At 44.5% G+C, this 21153-nt stretch overlaps 1 protein-coding gene and 1 non-coding gene across 5 annotated transcripts in view; both read right to left on the bottom strand.

Annotated features, from left to right (window-relative positions):
• The window catches only part of MYO1B (myosin IB), a 141550-nt gene that overhangs the window by 60567 nt on the left and 59830 nt on the right, over window positions 1–21153 (bottom strand). For all 4 annotated transcript variants that reach the window (XM_035136313.3, XM_035136305.3, XM_035136296.3 and 1 more), the window contains exons 4-6: window positions 6665–6759; window positions 5971–6075; window positions 2719–2765 (exon numbers count right to left, since the gene is read on the bottom strand). In XM_035136313.3, the coding sequence (XP_034992204.3) occupies window positions 2719–2765; window positions 5971–6075; window positions 6665–6759 (247 nt within the window). The remainder of the gene's footprint in view (window positions 1–2718; window positions 2766–5970; window positions 6076–6664; window positions 6760–21153) is intronic.
• Window positions 17740–17816, bottom strand: TRNAH-GUG (transfer RNA histidin (anticodon GUG)). Its single transcript has one exon. It is a non-coding gene; the product is annotated as a tRNA-His (tRNA).

Consider the following 21153-nt stretch of genomic DNA (forward strand, 5'->3'; position numbering starts at 1 on the left):
CTAAGTTGGCTCCCCAGGCCTCCCCACTTGAGCCGTGAGACCGTTTTTGCCAAGCCCCACCCATCCGCCGTATGCCATGGTTTGTTTGCCTGCCCTACCCCAGACACTCCAAACTACAGAGCCTTGAGGCAAGAGCAGGGCTGGAAGGAAAACACTCCCAAGGTTATGTGGCTCGCCCTGGCACTTTGCTCCCAACTCTGGCTCGCAACAGGTTCCTTTCTTCACCCCACTCTTTCCCTACAACCCCTCCTTCCCAGACTAGACAACTTTGCTCCATAGCAGCTACTGAGGAGGGGGACATTTAAAGCCCCTGCAGCTCAGCTCTCCCTACTAACACGAGTAACTACTAACTCCCTACTAACTCCCTACTAACACGAGTAACTAGAACGAGTAAGAAAGCGGTGGAGTTAAATGAATTGTGTACAAGGGTCCCCCCATTTAACAAGGTAAATTGGAGTAACAGTTATTTATAATGTGGATACAGTGGTACCTCAACTTCCGAATGCCTCGACTTCCGAAGGTATCGACTTACAAAGTCGGCAAACCCGGAAGTATTTTTGCCACACGGGCGTTCTGCGCATGCGCAAAGCGCAAAATCGCGCATGCACAAAAGGAACGCTTCGACATCCGAAGGTTTCGACTTACGAAGAGCGCCACGGAACAAACCGCCTTCGTAAGTCGAGATACCACTATAGAGAGAGGGGGTGGTGGATTTACCTGGCAGTTAATGAAAAATAATAATAAGAGAGCATTCACATAGGTAAAAAAAGTTCAAACTCCTAAAGGTATAGAAATAATAATAAGAGAGCATTCACATAGGTAAAAAAAGTTCAAACTCCTAAAGGTATAGAAATTCAGTGAGCTTTTATTCAACAGTCAATACTGCCCATAAGAAAAGATGTTTGCCAGCAATTTGCAAATCGTAGCTGCAAAGTAATTAGCACCTCCAGAGCTAAACATCTGATCTGCAATGCACTTGGTGCCCTGGAGTCGCAGGGCTGGTTTTCACACTCCCAGAAACAATAATCCCTGATCCTGGTGATTTGCTGTTTCCGCATGCATATGCATTTGGGGGCATGCCTGCCTGACCCATAGTAGGGGCTCAGGGACCTTGCTTCTCAAAGCCTCCCTTTTCTGACATGAGAACCACACAAGCCAAGAGGACAGTTCAATCAGCAGCAGAAACGGTCCAGCATGGCTCACAAACACCATTTGTACACACAGAACCCTTCTCTCTGGGATAGCTCAGTTGGTAGAGCATGAGACTTAATCTCCAGGTCGTGGGTTTGAGCCCCACGTTGGGCAGAAGATTCCTGCATTGCAGGGGGTTCGACTAGATGATCCTAGTGGCCCCTTCCAACTCTACAATTCTATGATTCTCTGACCGAGGATGAATCACAGAGTACCCAATTCATGGCATCCCTTGGCTCTCGACAGAGGACATCGCTTTCGAACTGCTAAGTTGGCAGAAGCTGGGACAGGGCAACGGGAGCTCAACCTGTCATGGGGATTCGAACTGCCGACCTTCCAATCGGCAAGCCCAAGAGGCTCAGTGGTTTAGACCACAACACCACCTGCATTTTGTATACTACACAGACTCTCAAAAGTTATGGAATAATGCTTCTCTCCCCATAACCTTCTGAGGCACAATACTGCCAGCACAGGTTCTCTCCCTGCCTTCTGACTTGACTTTTCCACATCAGAGAGCCTCATGGCCGTAACTTATTACAGTTTATTTACTTAGTGGAGACTTTACATAAGGGGTGACAGGCATGACTATTTAAAATGACAACAGCAGTAAGGCCGTGTGTGTGTGTGTGTGTGTGTGTGTGTGTGTGTGTGTATAGATAGATTATGGAAAAGCCACAATGCTAATAATTCAAACCATTTCAGAAGAACTTTCCGAGGATTTTCAAAAGCTGCAGAGAAGCAGGGTTTTCACCTAACCTGTAACATTTCCCACTTAAGCCTGTCCCTAGCCTTTCTATTACAAATCTTGGAATATTCTGACAGCATTGGCCTCATTTCCCATGAATTCATTTTGCAACATTTAGGATTCAAGGTTACGGTTAGGTGAAGTGGTTACGGCTTTCACTCTCCTGTTCAAAACATTTCTTAGAATGCCACAGAAACTATTTCTGCCTTGCTTTCAGAAACAGCTACCTGAAAATACAGCTACCGAACAGCATTTAAGTAAAACAAATCTGAATATGCCTTGACATCAGGCTAGATCCAAGATTCTTACACCATAAACAGAAGGGGAGTTTGTCTCACAGAAAGGCCTTGGGCAAGGCTTTCAGTGCTAACTTTGGCTTATAGAAAAGAAAAGAAACAATTGTGGAACATTAGTTCAACATTCTATTATCATCTCTATGATTCTGGTAGAATCCAACGGCCGACAGAATTTGGTGCCTTCCCTAGATATATAGATATACCTGTACAGTACTTTGGAATTCTCTTGCCTATTGACATTATGAACTATATTGTTTTTGATGTCTGCTAAAAACTTTTCACTTGTTTGTTTCTGCAAGCCTACCCAGACATGTAATTTAGTTACCTTTGTTTTCAAAACATTTTAATGATTTTATCTTTGTTTTACATACATACAATAGCTTTAGTTGGACTGTGGATTTATTTATCTCCAATTCTATCTGTACACGGCTTGGAGAGCTCTTTGGTCAAAGCAGTTTATAAATCAATCAATCAATCAATACTTACAAATCTTGATGAGTTGTCATTCCTTACAGTTTTGGCATTTCCAAATGCTGGAAGGAAGGAAGGAAGGAAGGAAGGAAGGAAGGAAGGAAGGAAGGAAGGAAGGAAAAAAGGAAAATATGTGCTTTAAAAACCAAGTCAATCTGCAAGAATAAACAAAGACATTTCTTGGGGTTGTTGCCAGCTTTACCTTCTAATAAAAAAAAACCCAGATAAGCTAAAATGTGGGGTGATGAAATCAAAATTCAAACCAGAGTTTGATCCTGGCTTGCAAAGTTTTCCTCAAACCAAGAAAGGGAACAGCTGGTGGGGGAGACAGAAAAGTATGAGCATGAGATCCCCCACCAATGATTCATGTAACATGAAACCATGGTTTGATGTTATGTCTGCACCAGCCCAGGACAACACTGGTTCAGACTATTACTGGGCCATGCATTTTTTATATATAAAAAAAGTTTGTTCATTTTAGTCCCAGAGCGAGCAATTTGTCACTATTTTTGTTCCTACACCATGCCATGTGGAATTAATGCTTCATGTTATTCTGTGTTGATTAAATTGCATTATGACCTTCCTATCTCCTATTAACTCCATAGACAGCCATAGTGGGATTCGCATGCTTTGCCATTAATACATAACCAATGCTCAAGTCAAGTGGGCATTTGGGCGGATGGGAAAAATGTTGATTCTGCTTTAGCAAATCTGCATTTTGAGATTTCCCGGGATGAAAGAACTGAAGCCCAAAGGCAGCATGTGTCACTGTTGTTGTTCGGGGTAACTGAAACAATTGTTCTGCAAACTTTATACAGTGCAAAGTTTGCAAGCGGTAAATCATATTTCCAGTCTCCGGGCTGCATATAATTAAACATGAGGCTAAACACTGGGATCATTTATAAATGAATGCAGAATCAAATACAAGTGCTCCATTATAAGAGTTTGGAGACACATTCTTCCGTCTCACCATAAGTTCATTGTTTCCTGATATTCATGTACAGCAGATACACACCAGATGGAATTTGATCACTTGGTAACTTAGACAGGCAAAATCTTAAGAAGTTCTTGAAGTGTGATTCCAAACAAAGGTAGAAGACAATGCAATCTAAATACGGTTGGCGAACAGCTTCCATTTGAAGCCATTACAACATAATAAAGTTACAAGTTAATATTGCTACCCAAATTGTAAACAGAAGGGCAATAGGAAGTATAAAACCATATGGGATAAAAATAAATGTGGGATACTTTTAAAATCTACAGGCAGTAAAAGAGCTGGGTATGTTTAGCATGGAGAAGGGAAGGTTACGGGATGATATGATAGCCATGTTGAAATATATAAAAGGATGTCGTACAGAGGAGGGAGAAAGGTTGTTTTCTGCTGCTCCAGAGAAGCGGACACGGAGCAATGGATTCAAACTACAAGAAAGAAGATTCCACCTAAACATTAGGAAGAACTTCCTGATAGTAAGAGCTGTTCGGTAGTGGAATTTGCTGCCAAGGAGTGTAGTGGAGTCTCCTTCTTTGGAGGTATTTGACAGCCATCTGTCAGGAATGCTTTGATAGTGTCTCCTGCTTGGCAGGGGGTTGGACTGGATGGCCCTTGTGGTCTCTTCCAACTCTATGATTCTATGACTAATAGGTGGGCTATACAGCATAATTTTGGAATTCAAAAACAAAGGAACATTTGTGGAAATAGGGCAGAGATCTAGAACAAGATACAGAAAAATTGATGTGGATTTGTGTGAAAAATCCCACCAAAATTGATCGCTGCTGATTTGGAACCATGCTCCACATGTGGTGGGTGTACAAAAAGATCAAAGCCTTTTGGAAGTTGTTGTTTGTTTGTTTTGTTTTTTTGCTGAAATCCAATACCAGTGGTGCCAGGGGCACCACAAGTGTGGAAGCAGGACTCTGCTCACACATCTCCACAATTCCCATCTTGCTATGTGCAACTAGGGGTTGTACATGCAGCTCCCCTCTCTGATCCTGGACCCACAATTAGTGGAGTCAATTTTGAAAAGCTAAAGTCCTGGAGATTGGCTTCTTGACTAGGATGGGGAAACCAGGGGATATAAGCCAATCTTCTACTCCTCTCCCCAAGAGAAGACTGGCAAGATTCTATCTTTCAAAAGCTAAGGTGATGTCAGAATAGCCAATGGTGCAGATCCACGAGGGACATCAAGCTCAGGTCAGAGTAGAGTGTGAGCAAACCTCAAAAAACCACTAATTCATTAGTGGGAGGTAGATGAGCAGTAACATTTAATTGTATCCATATAATAAATGTTTGCTGGCTGAATAACCAAAATAATTTGTATTAAAGATTTTCTTGAATTACAAAAGAACATGCAATGTCTCTTCCTTTTTTCAGATCACAGAGTAACTTAGAGTTGAAGGGAAAGAGAGCTTAGGGGGGAAAGTGGTGGGCAGAAGTTGGGTAGTCAACTTACATATTATTTTTCCTTTTTACAAAATTGGTATACGTGTGAGGTTTTTTGTATTAGCATCACTTGGGCAGGTTCTTTCTATTCATTTGTTGGTTTACATTAAAGGTAAAGGTAAAGGAACCCCTGACCATTAGGTCCAGTCGCGGACGACTCTGGGGTTGCAGCGCTCATCTCACTTTCAGGCCAAGGGAGCCGGCGTTTGTCCACAGACAGCTTTCCGGGTCATGTGGCCAGCAGGACTAAACCGCTTCTGGCGCAACGGGACACCGTGATGGAAACCAGAGCGCACGGAAACACCGTTTACTGTCCCTCCACAGTGGTACCTATTTATCTACTTGCACTAGTGTGCTTTTGAACTGCTGGGTTGGCAGGAGCTGGGACAGAGCAACAGGAGCTCCCTCCGTTGCGGGGATTCGAACCGCCGACCTTCCGACTTGCAAGCCCAAGAGGCTCAGTGGTTCAGACCACAGCGCCACCCGCATCCCTTGGTTTACATTAGCAGTGAGAGAAGGTGGGGTGGGGTGGGGTGGGGTGGGGCAGGGCGTGGTTGATTGCCTTTGATTAACTTTAGTGAGATTTGTTTGCGTGCGTGGGAGGGGGGAAGGGCTGTTGGGTCAAGTTGGCCATATTGATCTATATGATGTTGTTGGGTCCCTGTTATTGTTTTTGTCATTTGGGGCTGTGTATGTAATAAAGGGGAGTCAAGCTGGCTGAATAACTTAAACCCAATAGCTGCTGTTTAGAGCTTTCAACTGTGTATTCAACAACTGTATTACTACAAGTGAAGTATATACACCAATATTAGTTACTAGTTCCTTACCTTCAAGCACTGGATTAGACTGCAAAAGTTGTTCTTTCACTTGATTAACTTCTGCTCCTTTGCCACAAACAGCCGCTACGTAGGACATGACAAGTTTGCTGGCCTCTAAAGGTTAAAACAACAATAACAACAACAACATTGCTTTCTAAGTTGAAAAATATCCTATCCAAAATCATAACTTGCAGGAGAAATCCCTGAATGAACCACGCAGAAATAATGAATTATTCAGGTTTCAAGCCTATTGTTTTCAGCTTTTATGCTTGACAACACTTTGCACTTTTGGAGGAAATGCCATGGCAAAACCCACACGAGACGAAGTCTAGAAGTCACTATCTCCCAATGCTCCCTGGATGCTGAGGAGAAGGAGGAATACTGCAAGGGGAGGAGGAGTGAGGGGGAGAGGGGCAAGCAGGCGGGCGAGGGAGGAATTGTTGGCAGGGAGAGGGATGCGGTGGAGGGTGCCCCAAATTGCCCTCTCAAAATGCTGGAGGGTATGTAATATGGAGGAGACGATCCACAGAGGCTAAGAGGCTCTTCAAATGGAAGCAGGCATGAAATAATTTTCAACACAACTAGACTAGACAACAAAGTTCTAGTATTCGGATGAAGAACAGGGCACACGTTCTAATATCTTAGAGTGAATTAAAAGTTCGAAGGTCAGCCCTGGCTCCATTTTGTGGAAATCAAACACTACCTGTTTTTCCAGCTCCACTCTCTCCAGTTATAAGTATGCACTGGTCTTTATCCTGGTCTCTCAGAGATCGATATGCCTCATCTGACAGGGCAAAGCTAGGAAAGAGAATACGATAAATTGAGGAGACAGGTAAGCCCCATGTTTCATACACACATCACATCCTTCAGTCACTTCGGTGAACTGTGAAACGCTTCTATCTAGGTCAGATCCATCAGCATTCAGGAGGCAGGGAAAACAATTCCTATTCAAGCCCTGAACACAAGAATTTCTCTGCAGTAGGCTGATAAAGCGGATCAGATGATAGACATTACAAATCAGTGCCACTGTGTAGTTTTGTCTTCTGAAAATCTGCTGACTATACACAACGTCTGATGGGAGGCTTGTGCAGGCTATACTCCCATCTACAGCCAAAGCAATTCATTTATATAATGCAGAACTGGGTGAAAGTGGCAAGCTTCTTTTAAAGATGTTTATAATGTTTGGGTGCTGTGGGTTAAACCACAGAGCCTATGGCTTGCCGATCAGAAGGTGGGCGGTTTGAATCCCCGCGACGGGGTGAGCTCCCGTTGCTCGGTCCCAGCTCCTGCCAACCTAGCAGTTCGAAAGCACGTCAAAGTGCAAGTAGAGAAATAGGTAAGGTAAATGGTGTTTCCGTGCGCTGCTCTGGTTCACCAGAAGCGGCTTTGTCATGCTGGCCACATGACCTGGAAGCTGTACACCGGCTCCCTCGGCCAATAATGCGAGAGTCGGTCACGGCTGGACCTAACGGTCAGGGGTACCGTTACCTTTACCCTTTAATGTTTGGGCGTAAAGACACAGTAGACAGGATAGACACGAGACATGCCAACTAATATTCTTCTTCCCTGCCCCCTGGGTCTCATCCATGAAGTGAAGCAGCAACCATTGCATATTCTGGCAGAGAGACCTTTCATGCCACTACCTGCTGCCTCAAAAGAGGGCTTACAGTGATCAGTTCCGTTGCTGGAATAACATGGTGGCAGACAATGTCCCAGCTAAGCCAAACCATGGTTTAATGGGAACATCTTAGTGTGTATTGGTCCCCAGGGTGGAGACTGTGGTTGTTGTGCTATTCCCCTCGTCCAGTTGCTGCCACGCTGCCCATGGCTAAACCGTGGTTTGTCTGAACATGTTATCCATATGCAGGGTTGTGTTTTGCCTCCCCCAGATAAACCATGAGTGGTAAGCCAAGAGCAAACCTTGGTTATAGCTCTTGGTATGTCTGGAGCTAGGGGTTATAAGCCTGGGTTCAGACAGCATACTAAGCCAAACCAGGACTGAGCAAGGAGCACAGCAGCTGCAGTCTTCTCTCCATGAACTCACTGCTTCCACTAAACCATGGTTTGGCTTTTCATTACATGCAAGCTGAGCATGTAATGAGCATGTATATTACGATGACAGTTCAAGGAACCCATCACTTAGAGGTTATTTCCAGAGATATTCACGTGATTACCAAAACACATGGCTCTAGAACACAAGAAGTGTCAAGCAGTGTATACAATCTTTTAAAAAGGAAGCTGTATTTTCAGATGATGGACAGTGGCAAACACCCAATGATTGCCTGACATGATGCCAATTATTGGGTGTTTGCCACTACCCAACATTTTGGGGATACATCCTGACACCAATGCCTTTATGTGTGAGGGGAAGGGAATTTAAGAAGTGTTACTGTAACAAAGATATTTTCTACCATGCAGGAAGGATCCACAAATCCTTTTTTTTAAATTATTTAATTGAATATCTAGTCCGAATTGCAACCGTGTACACAGAACACCGATATCAAAATTTAAAATTAAAAACACGTGAACAAGCCTTTACAAAGATGAGGATGTAAAGGTTTTTCAAATTTAAACTGAGGCAACGGTGCTGTTCTTACAGTTATATGAAAACATTAAGCAACAAAAGAAAAACTTTACTTTTTGCAACGTTCTTATCATTCATAGTAATGAAAAAATGGAAAACACAAAACTAAAAGTATTAAATGAGAAATTTAAATTTTTTAAATGCAAAACTTTTAAACAATTGCAAGTTAAGTGAAAAGAATGTGGCTGTCTTTTCCTCAGTCTTCAGGCTAGATGCTTTTCAGATACAGCACTGTATCTGGAAATCACATTTAGAAAAATTTAATAAACTACATTTCTTTCACCGTCAGCAACCTTTTATAGTTCACTGAAATACCTGCCAGGGACCAAAAACCACTGGCCTAGCTCACAAAAACCCAGTAAGTTGGTGCTTTTGAGTATCGTCATTTATTTGGGGAAACTCCTTGGATACAAAACTAAGACTTTCTCCACCAATAGCCATTTTTAAACTGACCACAATAAGCATTGAGTTCGTACCCATGAACCTCGGCAACCAACTTGCTGATTCAGCACTTAGGGAGGCCTGTGCAGTTTCAACCATGACTCAGGCAGGCTCAGCATGGCCCAAGATTGCCAGTCTGCATGCTAGAATTTCTGCTGAACTCTTTGCAAGGCTTTGATTTTCCTGCATGACACCATGCTGCTCAGTGTCAACTCCGCTTGCAGACACCATAAACATGAATTAAGACATTCAATCAATGCAACACTTTAAGGAACAACCAGCCCAAGTAAATATTATCCACGCTTTATCCGGAGGATACTTCTGTGGCTCTTGCTGATGTAAAGAATTAAAACGTCCTTTTCCAAAGTATCCAATAATCTGCACTGCTCTTATCTCATTGGCCCTTGCCAACACCGTTTTTGTTTGCCAGTTTCTGCCGATAGCACAGCCAGACTATAAGGAGAATTCCCATGTGTTCTCTGCAAACCAATTGTATTAATCTTACTGCTGGACTCCCATGAATTGCACACCATCTTAAACCTCTGATTCAGTTGTTTAAAGTCATCCCAAGGAATAGTTACAGGTAGGTAGCCGTGTTGGTCTGACGTAGTTGAAACAAACTAAAAAATTCCTTCCAGTAGCACCTTAGAGACCAACTTACAGTTGCCAAAACGGAACGTCTAGTTACCACTTTGGGCCAAGACAGCTCTAAAGTTGTGTTTTTCAAATGATGCACTGACGGCGATTGATTCTCAGTTAAACACCTGGCTAGTTCAGCTGACAACCTTCAGCTAGGTTAAGAACTTTGAGAACTGGACTTTTCCGACCTCTTTTTCTTAATGGTGACATGGACCATTCATAACATAGGAATATTCTTCACCCCTGTGAGCTGGGCAGTTGGGTGGAGTAAGCGAAGACAAGCTACAGCAATTAACTATAGTGTTGTTCACTGCTCCTGCCCAGGCTGCTCAGAAGCATTTATGGTTCTTGAAATTCACTCTGATTGTGCAGATAAAATACAACCGTTAGAATTCTACAGGATGTGGTATTAGTGTGTGAAAACAAAGATTCCCCAGGCATGCATCTCCAGATGGTGGAAATGTCAGACACCATCCTGGCACCCAAGCATCTTAACTTGGTCGCTAGCAGTTGATAAAGGTAAAGGTAAAGGGATCCCTGACCATTAGGTCCAGTTGCGGACGACTCTGGGGTTGCGGCGCTCATCTCGCTTTATTGGCCGAGGGAGCCGGCATCATGTGGCCAGCATGACAAAGCAGCTTCTGGCGAAACCAGAACAGCGCACGGAAACGCCGTTTACCTTTACCCACCGGAGCGGTACCTATTTATCTACTTGCACTTTGACGTGCTTTCGAAATGCTAGGTTGGCAGGAGCAGGGACCGAACAACGGGAGCTCACCCCATCACGGGGATTTGAACCACTGACCTTCTGACCGGCAAGCCCTAGGCTCTGTGGTTTAACCCACAGCGCCAACCACGTCGATAGCCAGGGGCAAAATGCACCTGGTACCTGGCTAATTTCAAATACTACTGCAACACAATCTGTCCAACCTATGGAGAGCCTTTATGCCACTTCGCTCCACATTTTAAGCATTCATTTGGGAAGAGTCTGCTTAATATTTTGTACATTTCGCTATTGTCAGGTAACAATATTTTAATCTCTTTATCCCACTGAAATGCATAGGACACGCTGTAAGCCATAAACTAAGTTATTTGAAATCAATTTTATATGCACCTCACGTCCCTTGGGAGAGACAAGAGTAATTTTTACAATTTATTGTGTGACAATTTATCACTGTGGTGTTGTTTTCAGCCACAAAAAATTGCACCAAGCATTTTCATCAAGCTCTCTGGAGTTATAATTCAGTGGATAAAGGCCTAATTCTTCCATTACCTCCATGATTATGTTAACCATATCAAAGATACAAGAAATGTGTAGCTTCATCTGCATGCTGAAACTTGCAGTCTGCTCTACCTGGCAGCAGTAAAAACCTTGCAAGGTAATGTGAGAGTGCGTCTAAGAAAAGGTACTGCTCAAACGGTGGAAGAGGAGAGATGTGGCAAAAATTTGACTGCAGAAAGGCTAAAACTCTAGACAGCTGTTTTTAACAGGTAAACCTGTGGGAGTACGTAGACTCCTAACCAACTCTGCAAAAGAGGATCAGAGTTGTAGGGTGAGAAAACTCATCTAGTCTGCCACCACTAACAGGCATAACATCAACACCAGCTGCCACCAAACCTTGTCCCCAGGTCACCTTAGGCAATCCAAACGAGTGCCAAGCACAAGCTGAGAGCAGGTGCATTTAAAAGCTACCTTGCTTGCAGAATAAAATGCATTCTTGCTGGTAGTCTGCACAAGAAGCCTTAGAGCAGGGGTCGGCAACCTAAGGCCCATGGGCCACAAGCAGCCCACGGGGGTCGTTTAACCAGCCCATGAGCCGCCCCCGAACCAAGCCGCCCGCTTGGTGAGTCCCCGCGCGGTGTGCTAAACTGGCACAGTGCGACGCAGGGGCTCGCTTCCGCGGTGCCAGAAATCCACCCAAATTCATGGGTGCACGCACTCACACACGCACACGATCCGGCCCATGGAGGGATCTCTGCTGGAGTGAACCGGCCCAGGCGAGGTAAACCTTGCCGACCCCTGCCTTATAGTTCTGAGTGTCAAATTAGAAGTTAGCATCTTATGCGTAGAAAAGGACTCTGGAGAGCGACCCAGAAAAAAGTCGAAACAAAATAAAAAAAATTCCTTCCAGGAGCACCTTAGAGACCAACTAAGTTTGTCATTGGTATGAGCTTTCGTGTGCATGCACACTTTTTCAGGTGCATGGTATCTGAATATGTGTGCATGTACACGAAAGCTCACACCAATGACAATTTTAGTTGGTCTCTAAGGCGCAACTGGAAGAGTTTTTTTTGTTTTTTTGTTTCGACTACGTCAGACCAACACCTGTAACTAGAAAAAAGTAAAAGGGAGAAAGAGAAAGAAAGAAAGTTTCTGGATTTTGTTCTAATATGTTTATTTTATAAGCTAGAACCTTTGTTTCCTTTAAAGTTGCCAATTCTTTCTAAATACACTAGCTAGGAACCAAATTGCTGCACACACATGCTATAGGGTTTTTCCAATCCCCTTTGTGTTGCAGCCCATTAGACCCCTTAAACGCCACTCCTGAAGGCTCCTGCAGGATAGAAATATTTACAGAACACGCAAACCCCAGCAATTATTCTGCCATTATGCCCTGGGCTCTGAAGATCTTGTCCTCGTCTGTCCTTGTTTGAGCAAAATCGAGGACTTAGCTATACAGCTGAAAATGAAACATTTTAGATGTGTTGTAAAGTGCAATACAGTGGTACCTTGGGTTATGTACCTGATTCGTTCCAAGGTGCCGTTCATAACCCGAAAAGTACGTAACCCGAACAATGCTTTCGTGCATGCGTGAAAGCGTGATAGCACGCTTCTGTGCATGCACGAACTGCGCAGAATGCTTCTGCGCATGCGCAGACCACACGCACGGCGAAAATACTTCCAGGTTTGTGGATTACGCAACCCGAAAGTATGTAACCTGCAGCAAATGTAACCTGAGGTATGACTGTATACAAATGTGACACTAAATGGAGGCAGTGAGTTATGCAAAATTCAATATTTTTCAAAACGTTTTTTTTTAAAAAAAAGCATATTCATGGGGGGGGGGTTGTATATTCTACCCAGGACTCTCAAGACTATCAATTCTACTTTCATCAACTCAGTATGAACTATTTGCAAAGGAATATAATGGACAGATAGCTCCCTTGCTCCCATCGGCACCCACAGAGGTGGCTCGAAAAACAAGCCCTTATCTCCAGTCAGATTCACTTTTGGGTTTTCTACCTCATTCTCATAGCTGCTTTGTGACTCCCAAGTCCCTGGAAAACCAAGAAGTCAAAGAGGATCTCAGCAGTGGGAGAGGACACAGAGGACTGAGTGCGCATCAACAAACCAAGTTACACAACTGAGAGTGATAAGCGAGGGCTGCAATAAGGTGAAATTAAAGATTCCCTAAGGCAACACCTCTGAAGCACAATATCAAAACAAGTCTCAGTTTTCCTCTCCAGTTTAGAGATTTGAGCAGAGTGAGCAGGGTTTGGTGATCATCGTTTCAATTGCACTTGTTGTTTAGTCGTTTAGTCATGTCCGACTCTTCGTGACTCCATGGACCAGAGCATGCCAGGCACTCCTGTCTTCCACTGCCTCCCATAGTTTGGTCAGACTCATGTTCGTAGCTTCGAGAACACTGTCCAACCATCTCGTCCTCTGTCGTCCCCTTCTCCTTACGCCCTCCATCTTTCCCAACATCAAGGTCTTTTCCAGGGAGTCTTCTCTTCTCATGAGGTGGCCAAAGCTCATGATCTGTCCTTCCAGCTTCACGATCTGTCCTTCCAGTGAGCACTCAGTGCTGATTTCCTTAAGAATGGATAGATTTGATCTTCTTGCAGTCCATGGGACTCTCAAGAGTCTCCTCCAGCACCATAATTCAAAAGCATCGATCCTTTGGCGATCAGCCTTCTTTATGGTCCAGCTCTCAGTTCCATACATCACTACTGGGAAAATCATAGCTTTAACTATACGGACCTTTGTCGGAAGGTGATGTCTCTGCTTTTTAAGATTCTCTTTCTTTCTTTCTTTCTTTCTTCCCTCCCTCCCTCTCTCCCTCTCTCTCCCTTTCCTTCCCTCATTTCTTCCCTCCCTCCTTCCCTCTCTCTTCGTCTCTCTCTCTCTCTTTCTTTTTCACCCCTTCCTTCCTTGTCTCTCTTTCTCTCTCACCCCTTCCTTCCTTCCCTCCTTCTTCCAACTTGAATAAAATATTGGGGGGGGGAGGTAAGCCCTACCTCACATACAATATCACCCTCCCCCCGCCTCAGCCACGTTCAGCGAGAAGCGGGGGGCAGCGGAGGGATGCTGCTCATTCTCCCCCTCCAACCCCCGCTGCCTCCTTTGCTCCCCCTCCAGCGCCCCCCCTCCCAGACTTTTAGAGGAGGAAAACCCGGGGGGGGGGGAATTCCTGGTTTTCCTCCTCCAAAAACTAGGTGTGTGTTATGGTCCGAAAAATACGGTGCATTTATATCCCATATTTCCTTCAAGGAGATCAAGGTGGTCTGCATGGTTCTCCCCCCGCCCCTCATTTATTCCCCACGACAACCCTGTGAGGTAGGTTAGGCTGAGAGGTAGTGATTGGCCCAAGGTCACCCAGTGAGCTTCATGGCTGAGTGGGGATTTGAACCCTTGTCTGTATAGTCAAACACTTAAATCACTACACAACACTACACTGCTTCACCAGAAGTTATAAGAAGTCCCAATGAAAGTGTTCTTAACTTATCGTTCTCCTGCTTACATGTGTAGGGTTGATGATGCGTTGGGGGCAGCCCCACAACTCTCGCGGCAGCCATGAAGTCCTGACCTGTATCAGTGCCTAGCCCTTCATACTGTTAACATCCATAGCTGCAAACCTCAATTACCAATCCAGTCTTCTGAGCAATCGTGTAATTACTGAACCAAATAAATCTTTCACGTTCTTCTCATTTTAAGAGTTTCGAGCATGTGTTTCCAATTATTTTGCCAGGATGTCAGCAGGGCTATTCACTGCCCTTAAAAAAATGAAATAAGGGCTTGTTGTAAAGTATTCACGTAAAAAGAAACCATACTAGTCTCCTACCACATGAAGGGAGGGGGGGGAACCCTGCCCCCACCAAATGCTCTTCAGGATGATGTGGGGTGCCTATTTAGGTTAGTCCATATTGAGCGCTACATTTTCCTTGCAAAAATTGTATTTTATTACTCCCCCGCCTCCCAGTTCTTCTTTGCCACCTCTTCTACACCACCGCCATTCTTAGAACCAATAAGGCACCAGGGTAAATTTAAGAGAATTCGTAATTCTATAGAAATCAGCCTTCGCCAACCTGGGTGCTTTGAACAGCAACTCCCAAACCAGCACTGCTCTGCTCATCGAGGCTGATGGGAGTAAATCAATTACCTTTATTGGCATAGAGCAGGGGTGTCAAACTCAAATTCATCGGGGGCCGCATCAGCAGTTTGGTCACCCTCAAAGTGCCAGTTGTATCTGTAGGACTATGTGTCCACTCTTTATTATCATAAATTATTGTCACTGCATTCAATTATTACTGTTTTTTTGTAATAATGTAAGTAATAACTAGCTCTGAAAGCAGAAACATAGTCAGAATAATGGCAAGTAGATATTCAAATGTACAATTATTGTACAATTTATTGAAAAATGATTTTTGGTAACTGCACTGGGTGGTGGAGGCTCACTAGGGTTTCATGCAGGAGCTTTGCAGAGCTACTGGTACCTGGAGATGCTGGGGTCCTTCTGCATGCAGGACAGATGTTCTGCCAGTGAGCCACCACCCTTCACCAAAGGGACTGGCTGAGGTTGACTCACTGGAGCTGCTCTCCTGGTTCCAGGGTTTAAGGGCCAGAAGTATAAAGCAGCATCCTATGTTTCTGAGGAGAGGAAGAAAGATGGGAAGGACGGAAGGAAGAAAGGAAGGAAGAAAGAAAGAAAGAAAAGAGGGAGCAGGAGGGAGAGAGGAAGGAAAGAGGTGAGAGAAAGAAGAGTAGGAAAGAAGGAAGGGAATAAAGAAGGAAAGAAAAAGAAAGAGGGAGAGAAGACAGAGATAAAGAAGGAAGGAAGAAGAGGGAAAGAAAGAATAAGAACGAGAGAGAGGAAGGAAGAAAGGGTTTGTATGAGTCTGTGGTTTTTATTTGTTTTGTTTTGTTGTGTTGTGTTTTATGATGGGCGTACAGCCGAATAAACATATTTGATTTGAAGAAAGGGAAGGGGGGGGGTCGTCGCCTTGATTCAGCGCCAGAAAAGAGCGCGAAGGGACCCAGGGGCAAAAAGCATTTCCCGTGCAGCGTGAGGCAGCGGGTGTCCGTTTTAGGAGACGTGCGTAAAGCCTCAGAGTTGCACGTTCATGAGGCTGAGCCGCTGCTGAGCTCACATTCATGAGGCTGAGCCGCGGCAGGAGGAGGAGGAGGTGAGGCAAGAGGAGGAGGAGGAGGAGGCGGCTTGCCGGGTCGGTGCCCAGCAGCGCCATACGGAGAGTCCCGAGCCTCTGCAACGCAGCAGTGCTCTGTAGCACTTTGAATCCTCCTCCTCCTCCACACAGCGCTGCTGGGTGCTTTGTCTGTGCTGCTGCAGCAGCAGCAGCAGCAGCCGTTTCCAGGCGCCGAGCCGTGGCAGGAGGAGGAGGATTCAAAGTGCTACAGAGCACTGCTGCGTCGCAGAGGCTCGGGACTCTCCGTGCGGCGCTGCTGGGCGCTGACCCGGCAAGCTGCCTCCTCCTTCTCCTGCTGTGGCTCGGGGCGCTCCACGCAGCGCTGCTCCGCCCGCCTTTCTACCCCCCCCCCAGGCCGCAGCTGTTTGTTGGCGCGGCGCTTCAGCAGCAAGGTCCCGCTGCTGGGTCCCGCTGGCTGGGGCGCTCGGCGGGCCACATGACGAGGTCTGGCGGGCCGGATTTGGCCCCCGGGCCTTGTGTTTGACACCCATGGCATAGAGAGTATACAAAAATATATGTGTCAAAGTACAAAACTGGCATCTTTTCAAAAAAGGAAATACTTTAAGATAGAACTACAAGTTTAAAAGTGCCTCTCAAGTCTTATAACCACATAGTTTCACGGCGTCACTCAGAAATTTCGATACATTCTCCATGATATCATGCCTACACCTAATCAACAAGAAGGAATCCCTGTAGCAGTCAGAACAATTTAATTTCAGTATGGGGTTTAAATATTTGTCCTGGATTTTTTGCATTAAATGGACAGTACAGTGGTACCTCTACTTACGAATGTTTCTACTTACGAATGGAGCTCCGTCCGCCATCTTGGATGTGGTTTAGATAGGATTTTTTCTACTTACGAATTTTTAGATAGGGTTGCTTCGACTTACGATTTTTTTCTCCCGATGCATTCCTATGGGATTCGACTTACACATTTTTTCGACTTACGAATGTGCGTTCAGAACGCATTAAATTCGTAAGTAGAGGTACCACTGTACTAGAATAAAACACATGCAATGGCCATAGTCTGAAACAACTGGAGGGCACTGGGTTGGCAAAGACAGAGATTTTCTAATGCTATGAAATATACCTGTCTCCCCACTGACCTTTCCTGCATAATCATGGCCCACCTTCTCAAAAACGCAACTGTTTCAGCAAAGAATCATCTTCAAATTGAGTCTTTAATCCACTTTCTAATCCTGCCCTACTCAAAAGCCTCAGGAGCAAATAAACTCTACCCATGATAACATGCAGTATTCTTAATGTTCATACCCGTTAAGGACTAAAAACAGATCAAAGTTTTAAAACAGAATCTCACAGTGCTAAGAATTGCTCAGGCTTGGATTTTGGGGCATCCAGCCTCTGTGAAACAGGCCCCCCTGTTCTCCATAGACTTATGGCCAGGCTGCAGAAGATGCTCTCAAGTCACCTTCTATTACAGAAACACAGGGTATAGAACAGGCATCCCCAAACTGCGGCCCTCCAGATGTTTTGACCTACAACTCCCATGATCCCTAGCTAACAGGACCAGTGGTCAGGGATGATGGGAATTGTAGTCCAAAACATCTGGAGGGCCAAAGTTTGGGGATGCCTGGTATAGAATCATAGAATTGTGGAGTTGGAAGGGGTCCCAAGGATCATCTAGTCCATCACCACCACCCCGGCAATGCAGGAATCCTGCCCACAGTCCCTGGGTGGGCTTGAACCACCAACCTTCTGGTTCACAGCCAGACACACTGACCCATTGTGCCACAAGGCAGGCGGTGATCTCTTAGTTTTTAGTCCAAGCAAAACCAATCCAAATCTTTTAACGTGGGCCCCAAGGACAAGACACTGGGGGCCATTCATGAATACTATCACGCAACAAGAAAGAAAGAGGCGTAACTTTTTCGGACAAGAGAAGAGCTAGTGCTATGATGAGATGCTCGTGAGAGCGGGACATGCTTCCTTTTGAACTTTCCCCTTTTTGTCCTGAAATCCCTCGTTTCAGCGAGACGATACCTGCTCAGTTTTCCGGGGCCAGAACAAAACACTCCAAACACAACCCTTCTTGCCCCCCCAGAAACACTTCCCCCCCCCACCGCCACCACTGTAAGCAAACAACAGCGCAGTCTGTCCCTGCTGCTTACTCACAGCAGGTGGCATCTCCTTCTCCTACAATGTCCCCACCATCTGGAATATCCTCAATGCCTCCGAGTCTAATTGACTCGTAGCTCTTTTCAAACCCCACATTAAGGCACACTGCTTCCATTTGCCTTGCAAGCACCAACTCTTTCTTAATGCTCCAAGGGGGAAGGGGAGGGGGGGAGAAGGAAAACCAGCCATTGCAACTCATTTTCCCTTTCATCCTATCCCACTAATAAGACTCATAAACGGCTGTGCATATTTTTCTCATTTGCGCATATGCAGTTTTAAGTACTGTACGCCACTTTTACGTTTTGAACCACATGCTCAATTGCCTGAAACGTTCGTTTCACTCTTTTCAGCATTTTATCTTTCTTTCTTTTAAAAAATGTGATAGAGTAGATTTCATGGCGTGTGGTTTTTATAAAGGTGGCGGGGAGGGGGGGGAGAGTACGTAAATGTACGAGAAGAGAAATACAGCAAGTCTAATTGGAAGTCATTTTAAAATGTAGATAACAGATCATATATTTTGTTATGTATTAGTGTATATAGTTTTCCCTCAGGTCCTCGACAGTTGTTTTAGGAGGGAACTTTAGGAGGGAACTTTGAATTATGTTTGATACATTGTTTGAGCCAGCCTCTATAAAAGCAGGCCAGCTCGGCAATGCAGTTCAGTTCTGTTCCAGCTTCCAAATAAAGAGCTGCTTTGGAGAGGTTGCTGTGTCGTCTGCTATGCTTACCCACAACTTAACAAGTTTGAAAGTGATAGAATAATTGGTTTTATGTTTATAGTTTGTTGTTTGTTATTTGTTATTGGAATGTATAATTTACGTTTGTAAGTATAATATGTGTTTGTATGTAATATGTTTGTTTTATAATTTTTAAATAATAAAGATATATTATTTTTTAAAAAATGTACGAGAAGAGGGAAAGGGCATGGTCCACGATACTGAGAATAAGACTTCACAAACTTACACAAACCTTTAAAGTCACACTTTTAGTACATTAAGTAAAACTTACTAACCTGATCAATGTATTTTTAAAGCAGAAAAGGGACAATAAATTTGTCCGCTCTGCGCTTTTTACCGGGAGTCTGGAGGCTCGGCTTGGGAGTCATGGGGGTGGGGGCGCCAAGTGGTAGCCCCCCCAGAGTGGAACCCAGGGCGAACCGCCCCCATCGCCCACCCACCCCCATTGCTACGCCCCTGCTCAGAGGGGTCTATGGCACATACCCACCAACTGTCTAGGTCATCTGTTGGGGGGGGGCTGTGCTCTTGTGTGGGTCATATGACTCGCATTAGAGCTTGTCCCGGAAGACATGCACCCCCAGTTTGAGCTGGGACATGTTGGAGCCACGGTAGTACTAGTCACATAAGAAAAAACTGCCACAGAGATATCAACATTTTCAAAAGCAGGGGGTCCATGGTTTGGCTTCTGGAAAAACAGGGGGTCTGCAGTACTTAGCTAATCAGGAGCCAGTGCTCGAAGCCAAAGTTACCATCCGATTCAGTCTATTTTAAGTTATCAAAATTTGTTGGTTCCATCTTGTACGCGTTTAATAAAATTATGTCTATCTTAATAGCTAGAAACTTTTGTTCCCTTTTATAAATCAAAAGCTTCCCAGAGCAAAGAGAAGTTAAATTAAAAATCCAAAATTCAAGCAAGATAGGCCAGCCTATTTATTAAGGATTTGCTTAGGGGGTGAGGTTCAAGCTATCAGCTTTTCAGCAAAAGGGCTGTTTCTAAGGATTTCTTGCTGCCCCTGATTGTTGCTTTAAATAATGGCCAAAGGCACTTAAGGGCAGCAGATGGATGCCATTTGTATGCTGTAAATTGAAGCAGGGAGGGGGAAAAATAAAGCCTTAAACATAAATGACACATTTTCAATGAAAGGGACAGGCAGCTGCTGTTAATTGCAACTGGGGGCCTCTACAACGAATGGTCATATCTACTAGGAACAAAGGGAATATAAGAGAGAACCATCAGCACTCATGCCAAATACTTTAGTTTACATCTCTTTGGTTTACACAGGGCACATCTTCACGCTGCTTATTTAGATTAACAACTTAAACTAAGCAATGTTGACTTCTGACTCCCTTATCCCTTTTGGATTTGGGTGACGGGTTTGATGCTTTACAGTTTTCTGAAATCCTTCCATAAACTGACCTGCCGGAAACTGCTAGGTCCAGGTTTACTTGGGGAGGGGGGCGGAATTATGCCCCCCATCACCGCCGCACCTGGTCAGAATGTCATTCCTATCTTAGATATCTGCATCCCACAAGTTCACTAAAGGCTTCCCTCCCTTGCCAAATTTAGGATCAGCTCACATTTCACTTTTTAAGACAATGGGAGGAGTTCCTTGTCTAAAATTAAGACCACCCTAGTTACATGTGGCGAGTTAGGATCTCATCTAAGCAGCTAAGTGGGGAAGTCTTGGTTTTCAGGGCATTGGTGATGACCAACAAGGGTTGCCAACCAACTAGAAATAGAAATAGAATTTGCTTCCAAGCCAGTAGCCAGAAATAAAGGAGCAAGATGGGAGAGTCCTCCCCGCTAGCTTTTAAATTGTGCACCTTAGGTGAACGGACTCCCACTGCATTAAAGACTACTAACTTCATCCATTTTTCCTGAGGGCTCCAAGCACTGGGCTCAATTTTGGTTGTCAATCCTAGCATGAGCAGCCTAGTATCTTTTAATGACTGTATGTGTTTCTTTGCTTTTTTTAAATGTACTTGCAAGGCCGCACAGTAGTCTACAATGGAAGTGTCCTTGTGTCAATGCTCAAAGAGTGCAGATGTGTTTACATTTACAAGCGCATTGTTTTCTCAGCTTTACTTTTCCTCACTGAGAAAAGGCCCCAACATCATTAAGCTACGGTCGGAATCTGGCAAAACCAATTTGCAAAACCACTGCCCATTACATAAACAAAATGTAGCTCTCAATGCATTTCTAATCCTACAGAACCAATTAATTAA

Source organism: Zootoca vivipara, chromosome 1 (genome assembly GCF_965207765.1).
Source record: "Zootoca vivipara chromosome 1, rZooViv2.hap1.1, whole genome shotgun sequence".
In the NCBI taxonomy this organism is placed as follows: domain Eukaryota; kingdom Metazoa; phylum Chordata; class Lepidosauria; order Squamata; family Lacertidae; genus Zootoca; species Zootoca vivipara.